Source organism: Chiloscyllium plagiosum, chromosome 22 (assembly GCF_004010195.1).
Source record: "Chiloscyllium plagiosum isolate BGI_BamShark_2017 chromosome 22, ASM401019v2, whole genome shotgun sequence".
Taxonomy (NCBI): domain Eukaryota; kingdom Metazoa; phylum Chordata; class Chondrichthyes; order Orectolobiformes; family Hemiscylliidae; genus Chiloscyllium; species Chiloscyllium plagiosum.
Window position 1 is genome coordinate 30,077,999 of NC_057731.1, and position 20,550 is coordinate 30,098,548.

A 20,550-nucleotide genomic window follows, 5' to 3' on the forward strand; every position below is an offset into this window, starting at 1 on the left:
TCCCTTGTCTTGTCCGGACTTGTCCGACCTGCCTATCTCCTTTTCCACCTATCCACTCCACCCTCTCCTCCTTGACCTATCGCCTTCATCTCCTCCCCCACTGGCCTGTTGTGCTCTGTGCTGCTCTCTCCCCACCCCCACCCTCCTCTAGCTTATCTCTCCACGCTTCAGGCTCGCTGCCTTTATTCCTGATGAAGGGCTTTTGCCCGAAACATCGATTCTGAAGCTCCTCGGATGCTGCCTGAACTGCTGTGCTCTTCCAGCACCACTGATCCAGAAATCTGGTTTCCAGCATCTGCAGTCATTGTTTTTACCTAAGTAATTCCGCAACCAACTGATTTGATCAAAGCTGTGCAATCCTATTACATCCAGTCATCAATGGTGGTGGGAAATTAAACAACTCACTGGAGGATGAGGCCTCCATAAATATCCCGTCCTAAATGGTAAGGGAGCCCAGCGCATCAGTGCAAAAGATGAGGCTGAAGCATTTGTGACAACTTTCAGTGAGAAGTGCTGAGTGAATGACTTAACTCCTTTGGAGGTCCCCAACATCACAGATGTCAGTTTTCAGCCAATTTGATTCACACCACATGAAATGAAGAAACTACAAAAGATGCTGAATACTGCAAAAACAATGGGCCCTAACAACATTCTGGCAATCGTACTGAAAGACTTTGCTCCAGATCTTGCTGCTCCCATGGCTAATTAATTCAAGTGGTACTACAACACCAGCAACCTGAGTAGCAAATATGCTATCTACGAAAATCAAAACAGGTCAGTCCAGCCAATCAATGCCCCATCAGAATACTGTTGAGCATCAGGAAACTGTCAATCAGCATTTGCCCAGCAATAGCCTGCCCACTGATGCATAGTTTAAATTCTGCTGTAGCTGCTTAGATCCTGACCTCATTACAGTATTGGTTCAGACAAAAGAGCTGCAAGTGACTGATGCTGACATCAAAGCCACATTTGACATCAACATGCTCCAACAAAATTAGAGTAAGTAATGTGTGTGTGCGTGTGTGTGTGAACTAAGTGCTGGTTGAACTCACCTAGCACAAAGGAAAATGGTCCTCCTCATTGATGGAAGCTAGTAATCTCAGCTCCAGAACATCTCTGCAAGAGTTCCTCAGGGTAGTGGCCTTAGCCCAGCACTTGTCAGCTGCTTCATCAATGACCTTCCCTCCAACATAAGCTTAGAGTTGGGGATGCTTACTGATGATGACACAATGTACAGTACTATTAAGAACTCCTCGGATACATGTATAAATGCAGCAAGGTCCAGACTTGAGTTGACAAGTGGCAAGCAATGAACTTTGCCAACAAGAGGGAATCTACCCATCGCCCCCTTGACACTCTATGGCATTACGTTGCAGACTCCCCCACTATCAACATCCTAGGGATTACCATTGACCAGGAAGTGAACTGAACTAACCATGTTAATATTGTGGCTACAAGAGCAGTCAGAGGCTAGCAGTTGTGCTACGAGTAACTCACCTGCCCAAGCCTGCTTACCATTACAAAGCACAGGTTACACACCAGGCAGACCTGTACCACTAAGACAGTTGAATGACATGTGCTGTTGCACTGTAAAGTCAGTTTCTTGTCCTTCAGTCTCTCTCTGATGGAGTCAGCCTATGGATGGTCACCTATGTTTATGTAATGTAAGATCAAATCAGTAAGCACAGAACCCAGATTATATATTCAAGTCTAACATTGTAACCATATAAATAGTTAATGTCATTAATAAGCATCAAGACATCTGCCTCAACATCAATCCAACTCTCTTGGTATATGTTATGCAGAGTTACAGAAGACCACAAGGTGAATCAAAAGAAAACTGTTAGGCAGTGTCAAAAGTGATTATATTGCAATATAGCAGAACTTATTACAAATTTTCTATTACAGTGTATATTCTGTGTGCATATAATGCCATTTTTGTATTGATCCTGAGTAACTGTAAATCTCATCTGCTAAGCCTGGTAATCTGTTAAAAGTAAAAATTAAGATCACTGGAATGCTGGCTAAAAGATGTAATTTTTGTCTCCTATTATTACCCATCACAGATTTAACTGGCTACTGATGATGCTGTACATAGCAGCAGAACAATCTTCAAGGATTTTCAGAGCTGCTTTTAACTCATAATATAGCATTGTAATGTGATTTCTTGATAGAGTTATGATGAAATAACATTGTGCAAGCATTGTGATCTGTTCGCAAAGCCAGAAGGCCCAGATTCAAGTCCCACCTGCTCTAAAGATATGTCATAGCATCTTCTGAACAGGTTGATTTGAAAATATTTATAAGAACCTTTTGCTTTGGTATGCCAAGAATGGTCTTAACACAGTCAGATGCTCTTCCTTGGGATGTTGTCATTGGTAATCAGGTAATCAACTATTGCTTTCCCGAGCAGTCCTGAGAATATGATGATGTGCCTTTTTTGAAAGACAGGGAAAAGCAGAGGGACTAGTGTCGGAATTGAGATAGTCAGTGGTTTCAGACTGAAAGTGTGAGGTCTTTATAAGGAGATTTGGGGATCTGATATTCAGCTCAGAGTCAAATAGAAATTTAACTTTGTGAATAGTCTGGTTCACCCTGAAATGATAGCTCGGACAAACATAGAACAACAGGAAAGTACTTGTGAATATAATTAATTGGCTGGTATGAATATTTTGATACGTTGTGAGGTTGTGAAAAGTGCTATATGTCTTCCTTTCTCTCTTGTATTTTAATCTCTTCTTTTTTCTTCTCTTATGTGATTCAAGTCTAGCTCAACATGTCTCCAATTCAATTTTAACAATCACAAACTCACAAAATCAGTAATCATTTATGAAGAAGCATTTTATGTTCCAATATTTTTTCAATACAAAAATTTTCTAAGTTTCCCCTTTGATTTTTATAGGGTTAATATGTTTTTGGCTCCTAGTTATTGGTTTAGCAATTGGAAAATAGTGTTTATTTATTCACTCAAAACCTTTTATAATTTGAAGAAGTCTTTACCAATATTTTCTTGAAACTCTGTCTGATGAGAAAGACAAATAGAAAAGCTGATGGGATCCAAGAAATTTGACAAATTAAATACAGAACTGTGGCAGCAAGCAGAGGGTGATGATTGAGAAGCATTTTTCTGACTGGAGGCTTGTGTCCACTGGGGTTCCATAAAGATCAATGTTGGGGCATTTGCTGTTTGTGGTATAAAAACTGAATGTAGGGAGTTGGCCAGTAGGTTCTTAGATGATATGAAAATTGGTGGAATGGTAGAGGAGAATAGCCTTGGATTAGAAGAGGATATATTTGGTCTGGTCAGACAGGCTGATCAGTGGCAGGAGTCGAGAGTGTGTGGTGCTGGAAAAGCACAGCAGCTCATGCAGCATCCGAGGAGCAGGAGAATCGACATTTCGGGCAGGAGCCCTTCATCAGGAATCCTGATGAAGGGCTCCTGCTCGAAATGTTGATTCTCCTGCTTCTCGGATGCTGCATGACCTGCTGTGCTTTTCCAGCACCACACACTCTCGACTCTGATCTCCAGCATTTGCAGTCCTCACTCCCTCCTGATCAGTGGTAATTCAATCTGGATAATTGTGAGGTGATGCACGTGGCAAGGACAAACTAGGCAAAAAAACATTGAAGGATGGTAGGATCTTGGGAAGTCCCGAGGATTAGGGGAACCTCAAGTATGCAAGTCCCCTGGTACTTTAAGATAGTGAAACAGATAGATAAAGTGGTTAAGAAGGCCTTGCCTTTATCATACAAAGCATAGAGTTTAAGAACAGGGGAGTGATGCTGGAACTGTATAAAACATTGGTTATGACCTAGAGTATTGTGCATCATTCTAGAATCCTCATTATAAGAAGGGTGTGATTACGCAGGAGAGGGTGCAGAGAAGATTCACTAGGATGTTGCCTGGGCTAGAGAGTTTTAGTTATGATGAGTGATTATTGGATGGACTGGGATTGTTTTCCTTGGAGCAGATGAGACTGAGGAGGTACACAATTGAGATGCATAAAATTATGATATTTCAATTTTTAAATGGCAGTAAAAACTGACTTTATTCTTCATTGTATGTCCCCACTATCAGATTGGTTTATTGATTCCATTAATTCATAGATGGCCTGCAGTTGAATTGATTTAGTTGCCAATATTCGGTTGCTTGATGAAATTATAATAAATGAGTAGTGTAGCCTCGTGGTTGTTAAACTGGCTTCGATGGAATACTCATGGACTGACAATTCTCAGTTTCCATTTCAATGAAACAAAGGAATAAAATCTAAATCGATGTGAAGTGTTGACTGTTGTACTCAGTCTAGCCCTTGTTATTTACCTGCCATGACTTTCCTCCCTGTAACATTCAGAAAGGTTGACAAATAATTACATACAATTTTGAGAGTTTTGTTTCATGTGTCTGAAGAATTTTTTTTTAGCTTAGATTCCCTACAGTGTGGAAACAGGCCCTTAGGCCCAACAACTCCACACTGACCCTCCGAAGAGTAACCCACCCAGACCCATTTCCCTCTGACTAATGCACCTAACACTATGGGCAATTTCACATGGCCAATTCACCTGAACTGCACATCTTTGGACTGTGGGAGGAAACTACAGCACCCGGAGGAAACCCACGCAGACACTGGGGAATGTGCAAACTCCACAGAGACAGTCACCCGAGGCTGGAATCGAACCTGGGACCCTGGTGCTGTGAGGCAGCAGTGCTAACCACTGAGCCACCATGCATAAGGACTTCAAAATGCAATTGCCAACCTTTTGGATAATACTTTTTAAGATTGCATTTGATATTCAGTCCATTAATTCATTGTGGTCATTGTATCAATGTACACAAAATGTGTTTTCAGCTAATAAGTTGTCCCTATAAATTAAGGTGAAATCAGAACTGTTTATTCTGGCCACTGTGGTCCCACTGCAATATATTGTAGGCTGGAGCACATAATTGGCTCTATCATCACCATGTAGGTATGCGCCCCAGCTATGCCCAACTTCTCTTTCCAATCCTCCCACTTCCTCCAAACCAAAAGAGTAGCCATGGGCACCCGCATGGGCCCCAACTACGCCTGCCTCATCGTCGGATTTGTGGAACAGTCCATCTTCCACAGCTACACTTGGCACCACCCCCCACCTTTTCCTCCACTACATCGATGACTGTATCGGCACTACCTCGTGCTCCCAAGAGGAGGTTGAACAGTTCATCCACTTCACTAACACCTTCCACCCCAACCTCAAATTTACCTGGACCGTCTCAGACTCCTCCCTCCCCTTCCTAGACCTCTCCATTTCTATCTCAGGCGACCGACTCAACATGGACATTTACTATAAACCGACCAACTCCTACAGCTATCTAGATTATATCTCCTCCCACCCTGCCCCCTGTAAAAACGCCATCCCATATTCCCTTCCGTATCACCTGCACCTCCACACACATCATTTACTGCATCCGCTGCACCCGATGTGGCCTTCTCTACATTGGGGAGACAGGCCGCCTACTTGCGGAAAGTTTCAGAGAACACCTCTGGGACACCCGCACCAATCAACCCAACCGCCCTGTGGCTGAACACTTTAACTCCCCCTCCAACTCCGCCAAGGACATGCAGGTCCTTGGCCTCCTTCATCGCCAGACCATGGCAACACAACGCCTGGAGCAAGACCGCCTCATCTTCTGCCTTAACCTCCTTCCACCTATCGCATTCCCAACCCCCCTTACCCAAGTTCCTCCTCCCTACCTTTTATCTTAGCCTGCTTGGCATACCTTCCTCATTCCTGAAGAAGTGCTTATGCCCGAAACATCGATTCTGCCTGACCTGCTGCGCTTTTCCAGCAACACATTTTTCAGCTCTATCATCAGTATGTCCTGTGCAATATTGTCAAAATCATGAAAAGTGAAGAAGTACTATGATTAAATTATATTCTGTTTTGTGATGAAGTAATAGCTTATTGACCAAGATGAAATTGAAAGTATGCAGGCAAAATGGCAGAGTCTACAGTTTTACAGGGTTTGTTCAACTACGTGATCAGTATTGTTTTTATAACATATCTTGTTCAATGCTTTATTCCAGTGAGTAAATTAGATTTTAAGTTTTAGTTTTGTTGTTCAAAAGGCTGACATGTCAGAGTTTTAAGCTTCAGTTTTGGAAGGTAATCAACCAATCCTAGTGTTTCTATGTCAAATTGATACACTGCTATATACTGCCTCTGAGGATTCTCTCAGTCTTTTGAATGCTGATTTGGAAAATAGAGTTCTAACTGAAACTAGGCTCTAGTTTGTGGTAGATGTGTTTCAGTTCAAAACTCAATCTATGAGAAAAGAAGACGAGGATATTTTTAATTATTAGTACATATCTAAAAGCTATTGTGTAAATTCTCATTCATTTGAGGGGGGAGGTTCACCAGAAGCAGCACATAAAAGTAGCAGCAGGTAAATCCTCAGGACCTGTTGCTGAGCAGTCTGGGTCCTCGTAATCAGTCAAATCAGCTTAGGCAATCCCAGACTAACAATTCGGTCAGAGACTGATTGGCAAAGTAAAGGTCCTTCTCACAGCAGTACTATGCCACATGGAGTATTATCAGGCTGAAAGTGTGGCTTCTTAACCCTCCCTTGGGAGAATTTCACTTTCTGGAGCTACCAGTCAATCCTATTGGCTAGCAGCTCCAAAGATCTCAGCAGCTCCAGAACTTGGTAATGGGCACTGTTAGAATGAGCTGAAAATGTGTTGCTGGAACAGCGCAGCAGGTCAGGCAGCATCCAGGGAACAGGAGAATCGACGTTTCGGGCATAAGCCCTTCTTCAGGAATGAGGAAAGTTTGTCTAGCAGGCTAAGATAAAAGGTAGGGAGGAGGGACTTGGGGGAGTGGCGTCGGAAATGTGATAGGTGGAAAGAGGTCAAGGTGAGGGTGATAGGTCAGACTGGGGTGGGGGCGGAGAGTTCAGGAAGAAGATTGCAGGTTAGGAAGGCGGTGCTGAGTTCGATGGATTTGACTGAGACAAGGTGGGGGGAGGGGAAATGAGGAAACTGGTGAAATCTGAGTTCATCCCTTGTGGTTGGATGGTTCCTAGGCGGAAGATGAGGTGCTCTTCCTCCAACCGTCGTGTTGTTATGGTCTGGCGATGGAGGAGTCCAAGGACCTGCATGTCCTTGGTGGAGTGGGAGGGGGAGTTGAAGTGTTGAGCCACAGGGTGGTTGGGTTGGTTGGTCCGGGTGTCCCAGAGGTGTTCTCTGAAACGCTCCGCAAGTAGGCGGCCTGTCTCCCCAATATAGAGGAGGCCACTGTTAGAATGGCCAGCATCCCAATGAAGAAAGTGTGCGTGGATGCCAAAGTGAGCAAAGTCAGAGGAGTATTGGGCAGTGAGTATTTGCCCACATTGTGGGTAGGACGTTGGATGATGGGTTTTGAAGTATAGGGAAGTGCAAAAGGCACCATCCAAAGACATTGATCACTAAACCCTGCCCCCGCCCCCCCTCCATTCCCATTGTCTTCTCGCAATAAAAACTTCAACAAACAAATAGGCTGTCTATGCATGCCCAGCTGCAAATGCCAACGATTTAACGAGCTCTCTGTATTTATGTATTTATGTGTGGTTGCTTTGTGATCCTGATCTCAGCACTCACCCATCCACCATATTATGGGGTTGAGTTTGGTGGATGGGTGAGAAGGTGTTGGACTAGCTGTGTGACCTATTTTACGTGATCCACACTGAAAGCACACTCAAGGCAGGTAAGTAATATCCAGCTCATGCTATTCAGGTGTGCAGCTGAAATTGCATGGACAACCTCACGGAGCCCAGTTACTGTAAAAAGCACCAGAGAATAGTTTTTTAAAAAACTTTAGTCTACATCTTTACACTACTAGGCAAGTCAGTCAGGCTTTGAATTTTCCAGTTCCACTTCTTCTTTTTGAGATTGTCTCAAATTGGACAGAGTTGGAACTTCTTCATCTCAGTGGCAGAATCATGACAGAGCTACAGAGTTGCAGAAAAATAAGGGTAACAATTCTGTTAATACTGTGGAAAGATTCCTATAAGCTGTATTATTCCTAGACTTCACTGAGGAGTGAGAAAATACAGTCTGAAGAAATTTTGAAGGCCTTGAAAACTTATGAACAGTTTACTAGTGTTATTTATGAACGGCGTACAGTTTTCAGGAAATAAGGGAGAACATTGATTAGGAAATGGCTACACAGACATCTAGATGTAACTTGTGAATATAGGCAACTGAAAGATGGTCTCATTAGCATAGAGTCATAGAGATGTACAGACCCTTCGGTCCAACCTGTCCATGTCGACCAGATATCCCAACCCAATCTCGTCCCACCTGCCAGCACCCTGCCCATATTCATCCAAACCCTTCTTATTCATATACCCATCCGAATGCCTCTTAAATGTTGCAATTGTACCAGCCTCTACCACATCCTCTGGCAGCTCATTCCATACAAGTACCACCCTCTGCGTGAAAAAGATGCCCCTTAGATCTCTTTTATATCTTTCCCCTATCACCCTAAACCTATACCCTCTAATTCTGGACTCCCCGAACCCAGGGAAAAGACTTTGTCTATTTATCCTATCCATGCCCCTCATAATTTTGTAAACCTATAAGGTTTCTATATATTTCTATAATGTCATCCCTCAGCCTCCGACACTCCAGGGAAAACAGCCCCAGCCTGTTCAGCCTCTCCTTGTAGCTTTCAAGTTTCACAACATCTTTCCAATAGGAAGGAGACCAGAATTGCATGCAATATTCCAACAGTGGCCTAACCAATGTCCTGTGCAGCCGCAACATGACCTCCCAACTCCTGTACTCAAAACTCTGACCAATAAAGGAAAGCAGGCGACTGACTGTGTGGAGTTTGCACGTTCTCCCCGTGTCTGCGTGGGTTTCCTCCGGGTGCTCCGGTTTCCTCCCACAGTCCAAAGATGTGCAGGGGGTTAGGTGAATTGGCCATACTAAATTGCCCGTAGTGTTAGGTAATAAGGGGTATTACCTAGGTGCTCTTCGGCGGGTCGGTGTGGACTTGTTGGGCCGAAGGGCCTGTTTCCACACTGTAATCTAATCTAAATCTAAACCAAACGTCTTCTTCACTATCTTAGGAATAAAAATTCCACTGTAAAAGCACAGCTACTATGAAAAAGGTGTTTATTCTCAAAGCTATTGGCATGCAGAAGCTCAAGGTTTCCAACCATCAAATTGAGACTATGAATGGGAAAATTGATTAGTCTTTGCACAGAGCTGAGAGACAGTCCAGTTCTAACAAGAAACAACACAATGATGAAAAAGAAGGGCCAGCAGAAAGATTTAAGGCTATAATATGTGATATAAACATAGTGAAAGAAACCACATGAATGAAGAGTAAAAATGTCGAGCATGGGGAATACAATATTTTGACTGCAAGAAGCTGAAACATTTTGCAAACAACTGTTCGCTGGAAAGTAGCAAACATGCTTATGAAGATGGCTTTTGGATAGAGATTGGACCATGATTCTCACAAATCCCTCTACATTACAGGATTACAACATTCATTATCAAGGTTTTAAAAATTTGTGACTGTTAGAATGAGGACTATAGAAGAAGGGCATAAAATGGATGTGAAGTGGCAATTGGATATTGATACTATGTGAAGCATCAGAGGTTTCGCAGGCTTTTGTGAAGTGGCTAAGGATAAGGAACCAAAACCTAATCTTCAAAGCTAAATGATGGATTGATGCTCATCCCAACAGCACAAATTAAGCTGAGAACCTAATGCAGTGGGAAGAACCATTTCTGAAAAGTAGACATGAGGCAAAATCCACTCTTCTCAGCTGAAACAAGTCTAAAGATTGGGTTGGCAACCATGTACATACACCAGACAGGATTTGCAGTATTTTTCAGGACACACCATGCTACTGGTCTTCCTGGTGCATATCATCTTGATGTAGATGAAAGTGAGACCAATTGATTGACACCACATCCACAAACATTCAGTAGCAACCATGTGACTATCTATAAGATTCACTGCAGAAATTCTCCAAAGATCCTTAGGCAGCACTTTCCAAATTCACAACTATTTCCATCCAGAAGGATAAGGGCAGCAGATGCATGCGACACACTACTGCAAGTTCCACTCCAAGCCAGTAACCATCCTGACTTGGAAATATATCATTGTTCTCTCACTGTCACTGAGAGTCAAAATTCTGAAATTCCTTCCCTAACGGTATTGTGGGTCTACCTGCAGCACATGAATTGCAGTGGTTCAAGAAGGCAGGTCACCAACATCTTCACGCATGCAATCCAAGAAGTTCAAGATGGTAGCGAAATAGCAGGGCTACATCCGGGCTGTTGCCCAGGGCTCATCTGCTTCAATCAGCTTTCCTTTTGCTTCTACTCTTTTTCTTTGTTTTTCCTTTTTTTTCCCTTTTTCTGTGGCGGGTTTGTAGGTATCATCAGTGCAGTAGTGAGAGTGGGCCACATGCGGCGTGGATGCAGCTTCTCCTAGCGATTGGAGGTGGTGGCAGCAAGGACATCCTCCCAGCATTCGGGCCAGTGGCATTTTCAGCAAATCTCCTCCAACAATCAGGGGCTGTGGTGCCAGTGGCAGCAGACACTTCAAGTTGGCAACACTGGTAAGGCAACATCTGCCACTTCAATGGAACTCTTGACACGGTGACAGCAGTCTGACCTGGCATCAGAGCCAGGGACTCCTGGTTGCAGCAGGCCCAGGGCAGGGACTCCTGTTGCTGGTGTGGCAGCGGTGGCAGCAGCTTATGCCCCTAGCAAGGGCTCCTGGTGTCATTAAGGCAGCAACAGCAGAGCCTGAGACTCTTGGTTGCAGTCGCAGTCGGCCCGGAGAGAGGACTTTTTTGTTATTGGCAAGGTGGTGGTAGCAGTGGCGTTGGAGACTCTAGGTTGCAGGGCAAGTGTAGGTTCAGCAGCGTCAGCGAGGTGGGCCTAGTGGTAAAGAGATAGCACCTAAAGTGTGGTGACACCTATGTTGGTGGGTCCAGCACAGGTGGTGGAGATCTCTTTTTCAGTTACTGAACACTAGGTGCCAGCGTGGACAGGTTTGGAAAGTATGTTATTCTGAGCAATTATTATTGATCATATATTCTATAAAACTGGACTTTTTTTTATTTTTCTATTTTTCCCCCAAAAGTTTGTTCTTCAGAATCTGTACCTTTTGTACTTAAGATGGCACCGTAATGTGGTTCAGTGCAACATGACCTCCCAACTCCTATACTCAATACTCTGACTAATAAAGGAAAGCAAACCAAACGTCTTCTTCACTATCTTAGGAATAAAAATTCCACTGTAAAAACACAGCGACTATGAAAAAGGTGTTTATTCTCAAAGCTATTGGCATGCAGAAGCTCAAGGTTTCCAATCATCAAATTGAGACTATGAATGGGAAAATTGATTAGTCTTTGCACAGAGCTGGAGACTCTAGGTTGCAGGGCAAGTGTAGGTTCAGCAGTGTCAGCGAGGTGGGCCTAGTGGCAAAGAGATAGCACCTAAAGTGTGGTGACACCTATGTTGGTGGGTCCAGCACAGGTGGTGGAGATCTCTTTTTCAGTTACTGGAAACTAGGTGCCAGCGTGGACAGGTTTGGAAAGTATGTTATTCTGAGCAATTATTATTGATCATATATTCTATAAAACTGGACTTTTTTATTTTTCTATTTTTTCCCCAAAAGTTTGTTCTTCAGAATCTGTACCTTTTGTACTTAAGATGGCACCGTAATGTGGTGACTTGTAAAATTTCACTGTACTCATTTGAGTACTTGACAATAAAGCTAATTCAATTCAATTAAGTATGGGCAATAAATGCTGATTCAACCAGCGATGTCCACATTTCACAAGTGAATAAAAAAACCTCAACATCTTCCAAGGAGTATTCCCTCAAGTTCCTGAGCTGCCTTCAAGTCCAGCTTGACATGTCTTTAAAAAAAGAGAGTATTCAACAAAAGTAACAAATTCTTCACATAGGTTAGTAGCAGTGAGAAAACCTGTAAAGCTAGGGGTGTGCAGAGAAACAACATTTCTCAAAGTTTTGGTATGATCTCACTACCCATGCCAGACACTGAAGAAAGTTTGAAAATGTGTTGCTGGAAAAGCGCAGCAGGTCAGGCAGCATCCAAGGAACAGGAGAATCGACGTTTCGGGCATAAGCCCTTCTTCAGGAATGCCCGAAACGTCGATTCTCCTTTCCTTGGATGCTGCCTGACCTGCTGCGCTTTTCCAGCAACACATTTTCAGCTCTGATCTCCAACATCTGCAGCCCTCACTTTCTCCACTGAAGAAAGTTTGCCACAACTTGTCAAGGCATAGGTCTTTCCTACTCAAGAGGTGAAAGAGGAATACTAGGAAGTGAAGTTAGATGAAAACTGCAGGTTTCCTACTATATTCTGTGTGCAATTTAGTACAAAGAGTACATACAAGTACATATAGTAAATTATCTTCATCGAGTGAAAACAATCATGGATGATTCTGCTAGTTCATAGATGTGGAGACATAGTGGAAGAAGCCATCATGGATTATGATCAGAAAGCTTGCCAAATGAACCTGAAGCTGAACAAGCAAAAAGTACAATTAAAGATGCCTGAAGTCAAGTAATTAGATCATATACCGACAGAAAAGGACTTCATCCTGATCCTGAGAAAATGAGAGCTACAGTCAAGATGCAGTGACTGATAGAAAGTAATTAATGATAACAACACCACTGCTGAGGCATTACAAGGGTAACAATGAAGCCAGCTTGCAATATGTTATGACCAGATTGAAGGTGAGATTCACAATTTGTTACAGTTCCAGTACAGATATACCATATCAGTACGCTCCTGGGTGAGAGAAATGAATTTGCTCCCTTCCAGAATGTAGATTCAGTTACTGGTCACTCTCGCAAAACAGGAAATTTTCTAAGGCCTATGTGACCAACCTAGGTCATGTAATGGATTGAGGAAATTCTCAAAAAAACTACCTCTTTGGACTCATCTACACTCCCAAAAAATACTTTTCCGATTACCAGGCTGGAAGATTTTCTTGTAGCAGTGCCAGCTCAATCCCCAATGGTTGAGCTTGTCTGGCTATCACCCGCACAATCAGGCAAAATAGAACACGTTTGCTTCTGCAGCTGTTTGGTCTCCCTGACCTCAGTAGGCTTCTTGGACACTACTGGGGTTGCTATAACCTTTGATACCACCAAGTCATTGCTGAGGAACTGGTTGACCACAGTCACTGGTATTAACACAAGGTTGCACTCCAGATGCACCCAGTAATGGACAATAGGCAAATATTTTCCTTCAATCACTTTAACAGCACCATGTCACTTGCTGCACTCTCTAGTGGTATGGCATGGCTTTTCCCAGCAGTAGAGTTTGACTGACCCCAGGGGTGTGCAGCTGCAGTCAAAGTCATAGTCTGGTCTTCATCATATTCACTGCACAGAGTGTATGTGCCTCAATAACAACAGTTTTTTATCTTTAGCCTCCAGCAGGTGTCCTGCACGTGTCCTACCTCTCAGCAGTTAAAAGGAAGGAGTTTTTCGATCTCTGTTATCACCTCAACAGCATCCTTTTTGTCTTCTGGAGAGCTTCAAGCAATTCACTTTATCTCTGATGGGGAAAGTTCACTGTCACTCTCTCCACTTCTGTCCTTTCCAGTTGGTTGGCTGCAACTATGGAAAGGTTTCTTTTAGCACAGTGGTTTGTGGATCAGTTCATAAGCAACTGTCAGCATGACTGCCTACATGGTTCCAGTCATTCTGTGTCTCTATGTACACCCTTATTGGAAAGTGTATTGCGTTTTTTAACTCATTAAGGAGGTGTGGATGCAGAAACCATGAAAGACAACTCCTAGAATATGTGTTGGTGGAGGAGAAAGTGAGGTCTGCAGATGCTGGAGATCCATCTATGTGTTGGTGGAGTCTCACCTAGTGGTGACTTTGGGTTTGGTCAGTAGATCGACTTCTGATGTCTCCGACGCTACTAGCTGACTTTAACCCGTAACTTGACTGTTTTACATTGGTTAAAATTAAAGTCATCTCACTGTTAATGTTTGCTGTAAACTGCATGTATAGAATGGCTGTGCAGTAATCCAAAATATACCATACATGACCCAGGCACATTGACGCATCTTAAATGTTGTTTATGCACAATGCATGATCAATTAGCAATTGTAAAGGGGGTGAACAAGGAGGAATTTGAGGGAAGTTTGCTTGCTGGCCAAACATGAATTTCTATTTCTCTGTATTATATTACTGGGAGATCAATCAATGGCTCAGCTTTAAATACAGTGAGATTTTTTTAAACAAAACTAGCTACCAATCTCAGAGGTGACAGCTCTAAACCATTTATCACATAATTTTCATCATTAAATGATAATTCTTGCATTGTGAATTGACACTATCTGCAAAAACTTAACAATGGTCTTTGAGTATCAGAGAAATAAAAGATCCTGTATGCAGCTATATTGAAGTAGCAATTAGATTTATGTTTGTTAGTATAATCAATTATGAGGACTGATTTGGAGATTCTGGTGTTGGATTGGGTGAGAGTGTATATGTATAATACATATTTCAATGTATAATTTCAGTTACATCACACTGTAAATTTTTGCTATAAATTCAGTGCCTTAGACTTGTGTCCTCCACTATCGCCTGATGAAGGAGCGGCGCTCCAAAAGCTAGTGCTTCCAATTAAACCTGTTGGACTATAACCTGGTGTTGTGTGATTTTTAACAATTATGAGGAAGTTCTGTGCCTGTGACTACAGATGCCAATCTCAGAACCCTCATTCACTGCACATCTGTTCTGTGACAGATTTAGCTTTCTGACTCCCACTCCATGAAATTCTGATTTCTAAACTTACTTTTCTTTTACCTCATACCCCAGCTTTAAAAATTTATCTCTTCAAGGATGCCTTAAGCCATTCATCCTTGTCCACCACTGTTCATCCGTAGGTGGGATCTTGCACTAAAGCTATGAAATGCATTGGTACTTTTTCTGATATTAATTGGGTCATATTGCTTGAACAGTATGAAAGTGTGTTGTAATAAACTCTCTTGCTGATAACAAATAATAAAAATGATGAAAAACATTGTTTGATAGTCATATATTTTTGTTTGACCAGATTCTTGTAAAGATGTTGATGTTTGAAAGTCGATTAGTTCAAGTTCAACACGCATGTGGCCCCACTGAATTTCCTGAAAATGAAGAAAAACTCTTTGAACTGCAAGCTTTTCAGAAATTTATTTTGAATCTCAGGTAAGACGCATTGTTAAGTATAGTTAATACATGTCTTTAATTGCCAATTTAAGATCAAAATTTTGTAAAGTAATAGGAGTCTGATTATTTTGTGAATATTTTTAAACAGCGGTTTTGTAGAATTGGTCATACTAAATTGCCCATAGTGTTCAGGGATGTGTAGAGTAGGTGCCTTAGTAAGGGGTAAATCTAGAGCGATAGGGTAGGGGCATGGGTCTGGGTGGGTTATTCGGACGGTCGTTGTGGACTTGTTAGGCCAAATGGTCTGTTTCCACACTGTAGGGCTTAAATGATTTCTATGAAAACTATTGTGCGATATAAAGGTTTCATGAATCATACCAAGATAGATCAAGAATTATGCGAAAGTGAGGACTGTAGATGCTGGAGAGTCAAGATTAGAGTGATGCTGGACTTGCGCAACCCGTCAGGCAGCATCCGAGGAGCAGAAAAATCGATGTTTCGGGCAGGAGCTCTTCATCAGGAATAAGGCCTCGGGGTGGAGAAATAAATGGGAGGGGGTGGGCTGGGGAGAAGGTAGCTGGGGAGTGCAATAGGTAGATGGAGGAAGGGGAAAAGATGATAGATCGGAGAGGAGAGTGGAGCGGATAGGTGGGAAGGAAGATTGATAGGTGGGACAGGTCATGAGGATGGTGCTGAGCTGGAAGTTTGGAACTGGGGTAAGGTGGAGAAGGGGAAATTATGTTGAAGGAAGAATTATGTTCAAGAATTATGTTGAAGGAAGTCTGGGAGTTTTAGTGGACTCAACATTTCCAATTATAGTAGAGCAATGCAAATGGAACAATGATCTGAAGAGCGAACACTTTAGAGGCTATAATTTTCTGAATTACATTTTGTCTGCTATATTACTTCCGTATATGCTAAATCTGTAAAATGCACAGTATTGAAGTATTACAAGTTCTGTATGAATGTGTAATGCTGCTTAGGCAGTTCATTGAATGCCTTCTCCTTTTTTTGGTCAATGTTACTACCTTCAGATATTCTATTGGTAAGCTAGGAAGAACATTTAAAACATTGAAGAACAATGATTTCCATTTTGAGATTTTTAGATGCTATTTTTATTAGATGAACAAAAAAAAAATCTGCTTTTTAAAGTTGATAGTATTTCTGGCAATGAATATAATGTCCACTTATCTTTTCCTAACCCTGTGTTTTGGATCTCCCAACATTGTGTGCCATTATCATTCTGAACCGAACAGATGCAGTATTTTCTCATAGATCTTTGAAGGATACAGAGGAACCTCAATTATCCAAACAAGATGGGTGGGCAGTATTTTGTCTGGATAATTGATTATTTGGTTAATTGATTCAATGCCTCTCCTCTGTGGCTCGGAATTTTCTGAAGTTTCCTTTTCCCTCTCTCTGCCTGCCTTGCTCCGTCTGTCTGTCTCAAGGTTTGTTTCTGAGCAGACACACACTTGTGTGTAAGGAACCTGCAGCAGTGCTGTAGCCTCCCCCACCCTGTGTCAATGGGATTGACTCAGCGAGCACTTGCTAAGTGCACGAGCCCCTGTTCCCCCATCCGTGCCCCCAACCCTGCCTCCCTGGCCACCCTGCCCTACTGCCCCTTGTCACCACCCCCACCCCCCGTCTGCTCCCACTTCCCCCCCTCCATCTGCACACCCCGCCTCCAGAGCAGCCGTTCTGGATACCAACAGCAAGACTGCTGCTGCCTTTGGGGGGAGGGGAGGGGTTTCAAAATTGCACACACACACAACTTTTTGACAAGTTCCATCTTTGCCCTGTACAGGACAACGTGAGTGAGATTATCTGGGGAAGGGATGTTTAGGGTTCACCCCTGCAGAGAGGTCCAGGGAAAGTGTGGGGAGACAGTGATTGCGGGTGGTCAGTCATTTGGAGACTATGCCTGGGCTCCCATTGATGTCCAGGACTGTTCTCGGCAGCATTTCAGTAAGCCGAGTTCATTTTTAACCATTGTAAACAAAAGACACGAACGGTGTTGGAAACACCTCTTTGATGTAATGTTTCTATCGGGACCTTGAGATCTTCTTCAGATAACCCAAAATTCAGATAATTGATATTCGGATAATTGAGGTTCCTCTCTGTGAAGACATGATGTTGTCTTTTTCCCTATGAAAACATGTATGGTATCTAGGGCTTCCTATCTGCTGTTGAAAATGTGTTGCTGGAAAAGCTCAGCAGGTCAGGCAGCATCCAAAGAGCAGGAGAATCGACGTTTCGGGCATGAGCCCTTCTTCAGGAATGAAGAAGGGCTCATGCCCGAATCGTCGATTCTCCTGCTCCTTGGATGCTGCCTGACCTGCTGCATTTTTCCAGCAACACATTTTCAGCTCTGATCTCCAGCATCTGCAGTCCTCACTTTTTCCTATCTGCTGTGTCTTGGATCAAGTATACATTATGTTGGGTCATTCAACACAACCATGTATCCTACTGCTCCATGCACTTAACGTTAATACAGGCAGCATGAAATACATCATATTTGTGATTATTAAATGGAGCTGCGTGATATGTGAGTTTGAGTTGTGTCGCCATAGTCTTACCAGACCAATGAGCTGCTCTCTCATTAGAGAGAGATGACTCGTCATTTAACTTGAGGGCCACCATATCTCAGGTGAAGGGAGAGGTTAAGAAGGTAAGTCCTCAATAATTTCAGCTGGTGATGGAAATTGAACCCATGTTGTTGGCATCACACTACTTCACAAACCAACCTTCCAGCGAACTGAGCTATGTCAGGTCCCCCACAGATGACAGTCAAGTGCTTATTACTTAAGGAGATAAGAAAATAGAAACGTTTCTGTGGCAGTATCATCTGTCACGTATGTCAATCCAACCAATTGTTTTATCTCTTTTATATTCATTGAATGAGGAATGTTTATGAATGTTTCAAGTGAACCAGCATGTAGTGTGTTCTGTTCTACAAGTCAGTAATTCAAAAGGTATAATACCTTAAGTTAAGTTTAGAGAAATGAATCAAATATATTTTTGCTAAAGTGATATTTTCTGTATATTTTTAAAGATTGCTGGGTGGATTGGCAAAAGAAGCAATTTTTTGTAATCTGCGTATTCCAGATCAGTTTGAGAAGTCGAAAGAGGAGATCAGTGTGGTTGTTCTCACAGGTACGTAACTTTTGTCTTCGTTTGAAATCAATGTTTTTTTTCAAAATGACTCTCAGTGGACTCTTCACTACAGTGAATAATAGATGATGCTGATATTAATTGTATCTCGTCACTCATATACACTGAATTTAACACTTGATTGCTCGAAAAATAATTTGAGATCGGACCATGATATAACATCAAGAAAAATCACATTGAATTAGAAAGATTTCATTTTATCTGAAGTTTAAGCATGTGTAGGCTTTTTTTGAGAAGATTTATAGCTCAGGTTGATGGTAAGTATATAAGTTAACTCGCTGAGCTTGAAGGTTTGTTTTCAAACACTTTGTCACCATACTAGGTAACATCATCAGTGAGAGGCTCTGGTGAAGCACTGTGACAGTCTAGAGATTGCAGGTAAAGGCTCCACTTACATTTTAGAAAATTGCTAAAGTATCTTAGAGACCTCAGGTATACTTACTGTTACTTTTTCTGTGAGCTTCTGCTGGGATTGTAGCCACTTTTAGAAAGCCAAGTGCCAGGACCCCAAGATGCATGTAACATAGATGTTTCTCAGTTGGGCTAGGAGAGGCTGCTTCAGGCAGAGATGTGCAGGTGAGGTAGATGGGGCCAGGTTGCCACGCCTGTGGGAACAGGGGACATGCAGCAAGAGGGGAGGAGAGAGGACAGGTAAACCTTATGAAACAACCCCGATTGGAAAATGAGGGTGATGGTAGCCCTTTGTTTGCATGCTAACCTGCCTCCTTTCCCACTCCCTCCTAACCTCTGTACAGTAGCTTAAAGTTTACAGCTAGATAAGAAGTAAATCTTAAGTAGCCATTAAATGATAACCATTCTTGTAACCTGAAAACTTCACTGCTAGGTCAAGGGCAGGTAGGTAGCTGATCAGGAGAACACTGCAGAATTTTCTGCTATCCACCCCAAAAGACTGAATTTCCAACAGCCTAGTAGTGGTGTTCAAGAAGCTATTCGATATGGCTCGGGGAATCCCTAATGGATTTGACCTGTGAGCCTCTCTTGGTTCGTCCCAGAGATCGTATTCTGTGGTAGTCTGGAATATACAACTCTTACAGACAGTTTTTAATTCAAATTATTACCGTTATTTACCAATGACGTCAAAGTTACAATATAACATAGATACCTACAAGCCAGGCTTGAGCTAAGGTTTTAAAACCATTAACAGAGTAGCGGCGCCAGCTCTTACCCCAAGAGCTCTCTCAGAATACTCCCCTTATTGCTGCAAACAAGCTGTCTTTATAAAGAAATTGGCACTGAGATTATAAGAAACACCACATGTCCTTAATCAGATAAGCAGCAATACAATGGCAAAAGTTTGTAGAGGAAGACAAACTAATTGACAGGTCAGAGTGTGCTTGACTAATTAGGCTACATGCACATCAAAGTGAGAAACCCAGACTAAGGCAGGCCAAATGGCCAAATGCTTTAGCTAGATACGCTTCCCTTTTAACAGTACATCATAAGGAGAGACTAGACTGAACTATGTGGAAAAGGTCATGAGGTAACCTTGCTCAGCTAACATGTCCAGTACCATTGTCCTACAAAATGGCTTTTCTAAAAATCACCTTAGATTCCCAAAATGCAAATTAAATTCATTACTTTCCCCAATCTTGAGCTCCAAGGAACAACACACAAACATTCAATCTATAACAAGCAAGTGTACACTGAAATCAGACCACAAAGAGTTAACCTTTCCACCAGCTTCCATCCTGTCTCTCTCGCTCTCTCTCTTGCTCTCTCTCTCAGGCTCTCTCGCTCTCTCTCTCTCGCTCTCTCTCACTCTCTCTTGCTCTCTCGCTCTCTCTCTCTCTTGCTGTCTCTCGCAGCTAGTGTCCCTTGAACCCTTAGGTCAGCCTTTGTGTTTTCCTAGCTTGTAAGGGTAATGATACGTTCACATTCCAGAGCAGTCAAGATTAAGGAGCTGAGCTTCATAAATTTGAATCTGCTCAGTGTGGTATCCATGAAAATGTATCAGGATTGTTCTATCACATGCATATTCCACTCAACTTATTAAAATACAAGTTCTTTTCCTACTGAGTATGAGTTTTGTTAAGAGTCTTCAAGATAAACCAAAAATTCAGTTATCCAACATCCAACTGTAAGATATGTGCAGCTTCCAGCCCTCAGGGTCAAAAGGAAGTACTGCCACACATTTCACAAGTGAACAGACGTTATCACCTTATTT

At 42.5% G+C, this 20,550-nt stretch overlaps 1 protein-coding gene across 2 annotated transcripts in view; it reads left to right on the forward strand.

The window, feature by feature from the left end:
• The window catches only part of si:zfos-911d5.4, a 247,088-nt gene that overhangs the window by 18,590 nt on the left and 207,948 nt on the right, over positions 1-20,550 (forward strand). For both annotated transcript variants that reach the window (XM_043712663.1, XM_043712662.1), the window contains exons 2-3: positions 15,097-15,230; positions 18,247-18,347. In XM_043712663.1, coding sequence (XP_043568598.1) covers positions 15,109-15,230; positions 18,247-18,347 — 223 coding nt within the window. In that variant the 5' untranslated portion in view covers positions 15,097-15,108. The remainder of the gene's footprint in view (positions 1-15,096; positions 15,231-18,246; positions 18,348-20,550) is intronic.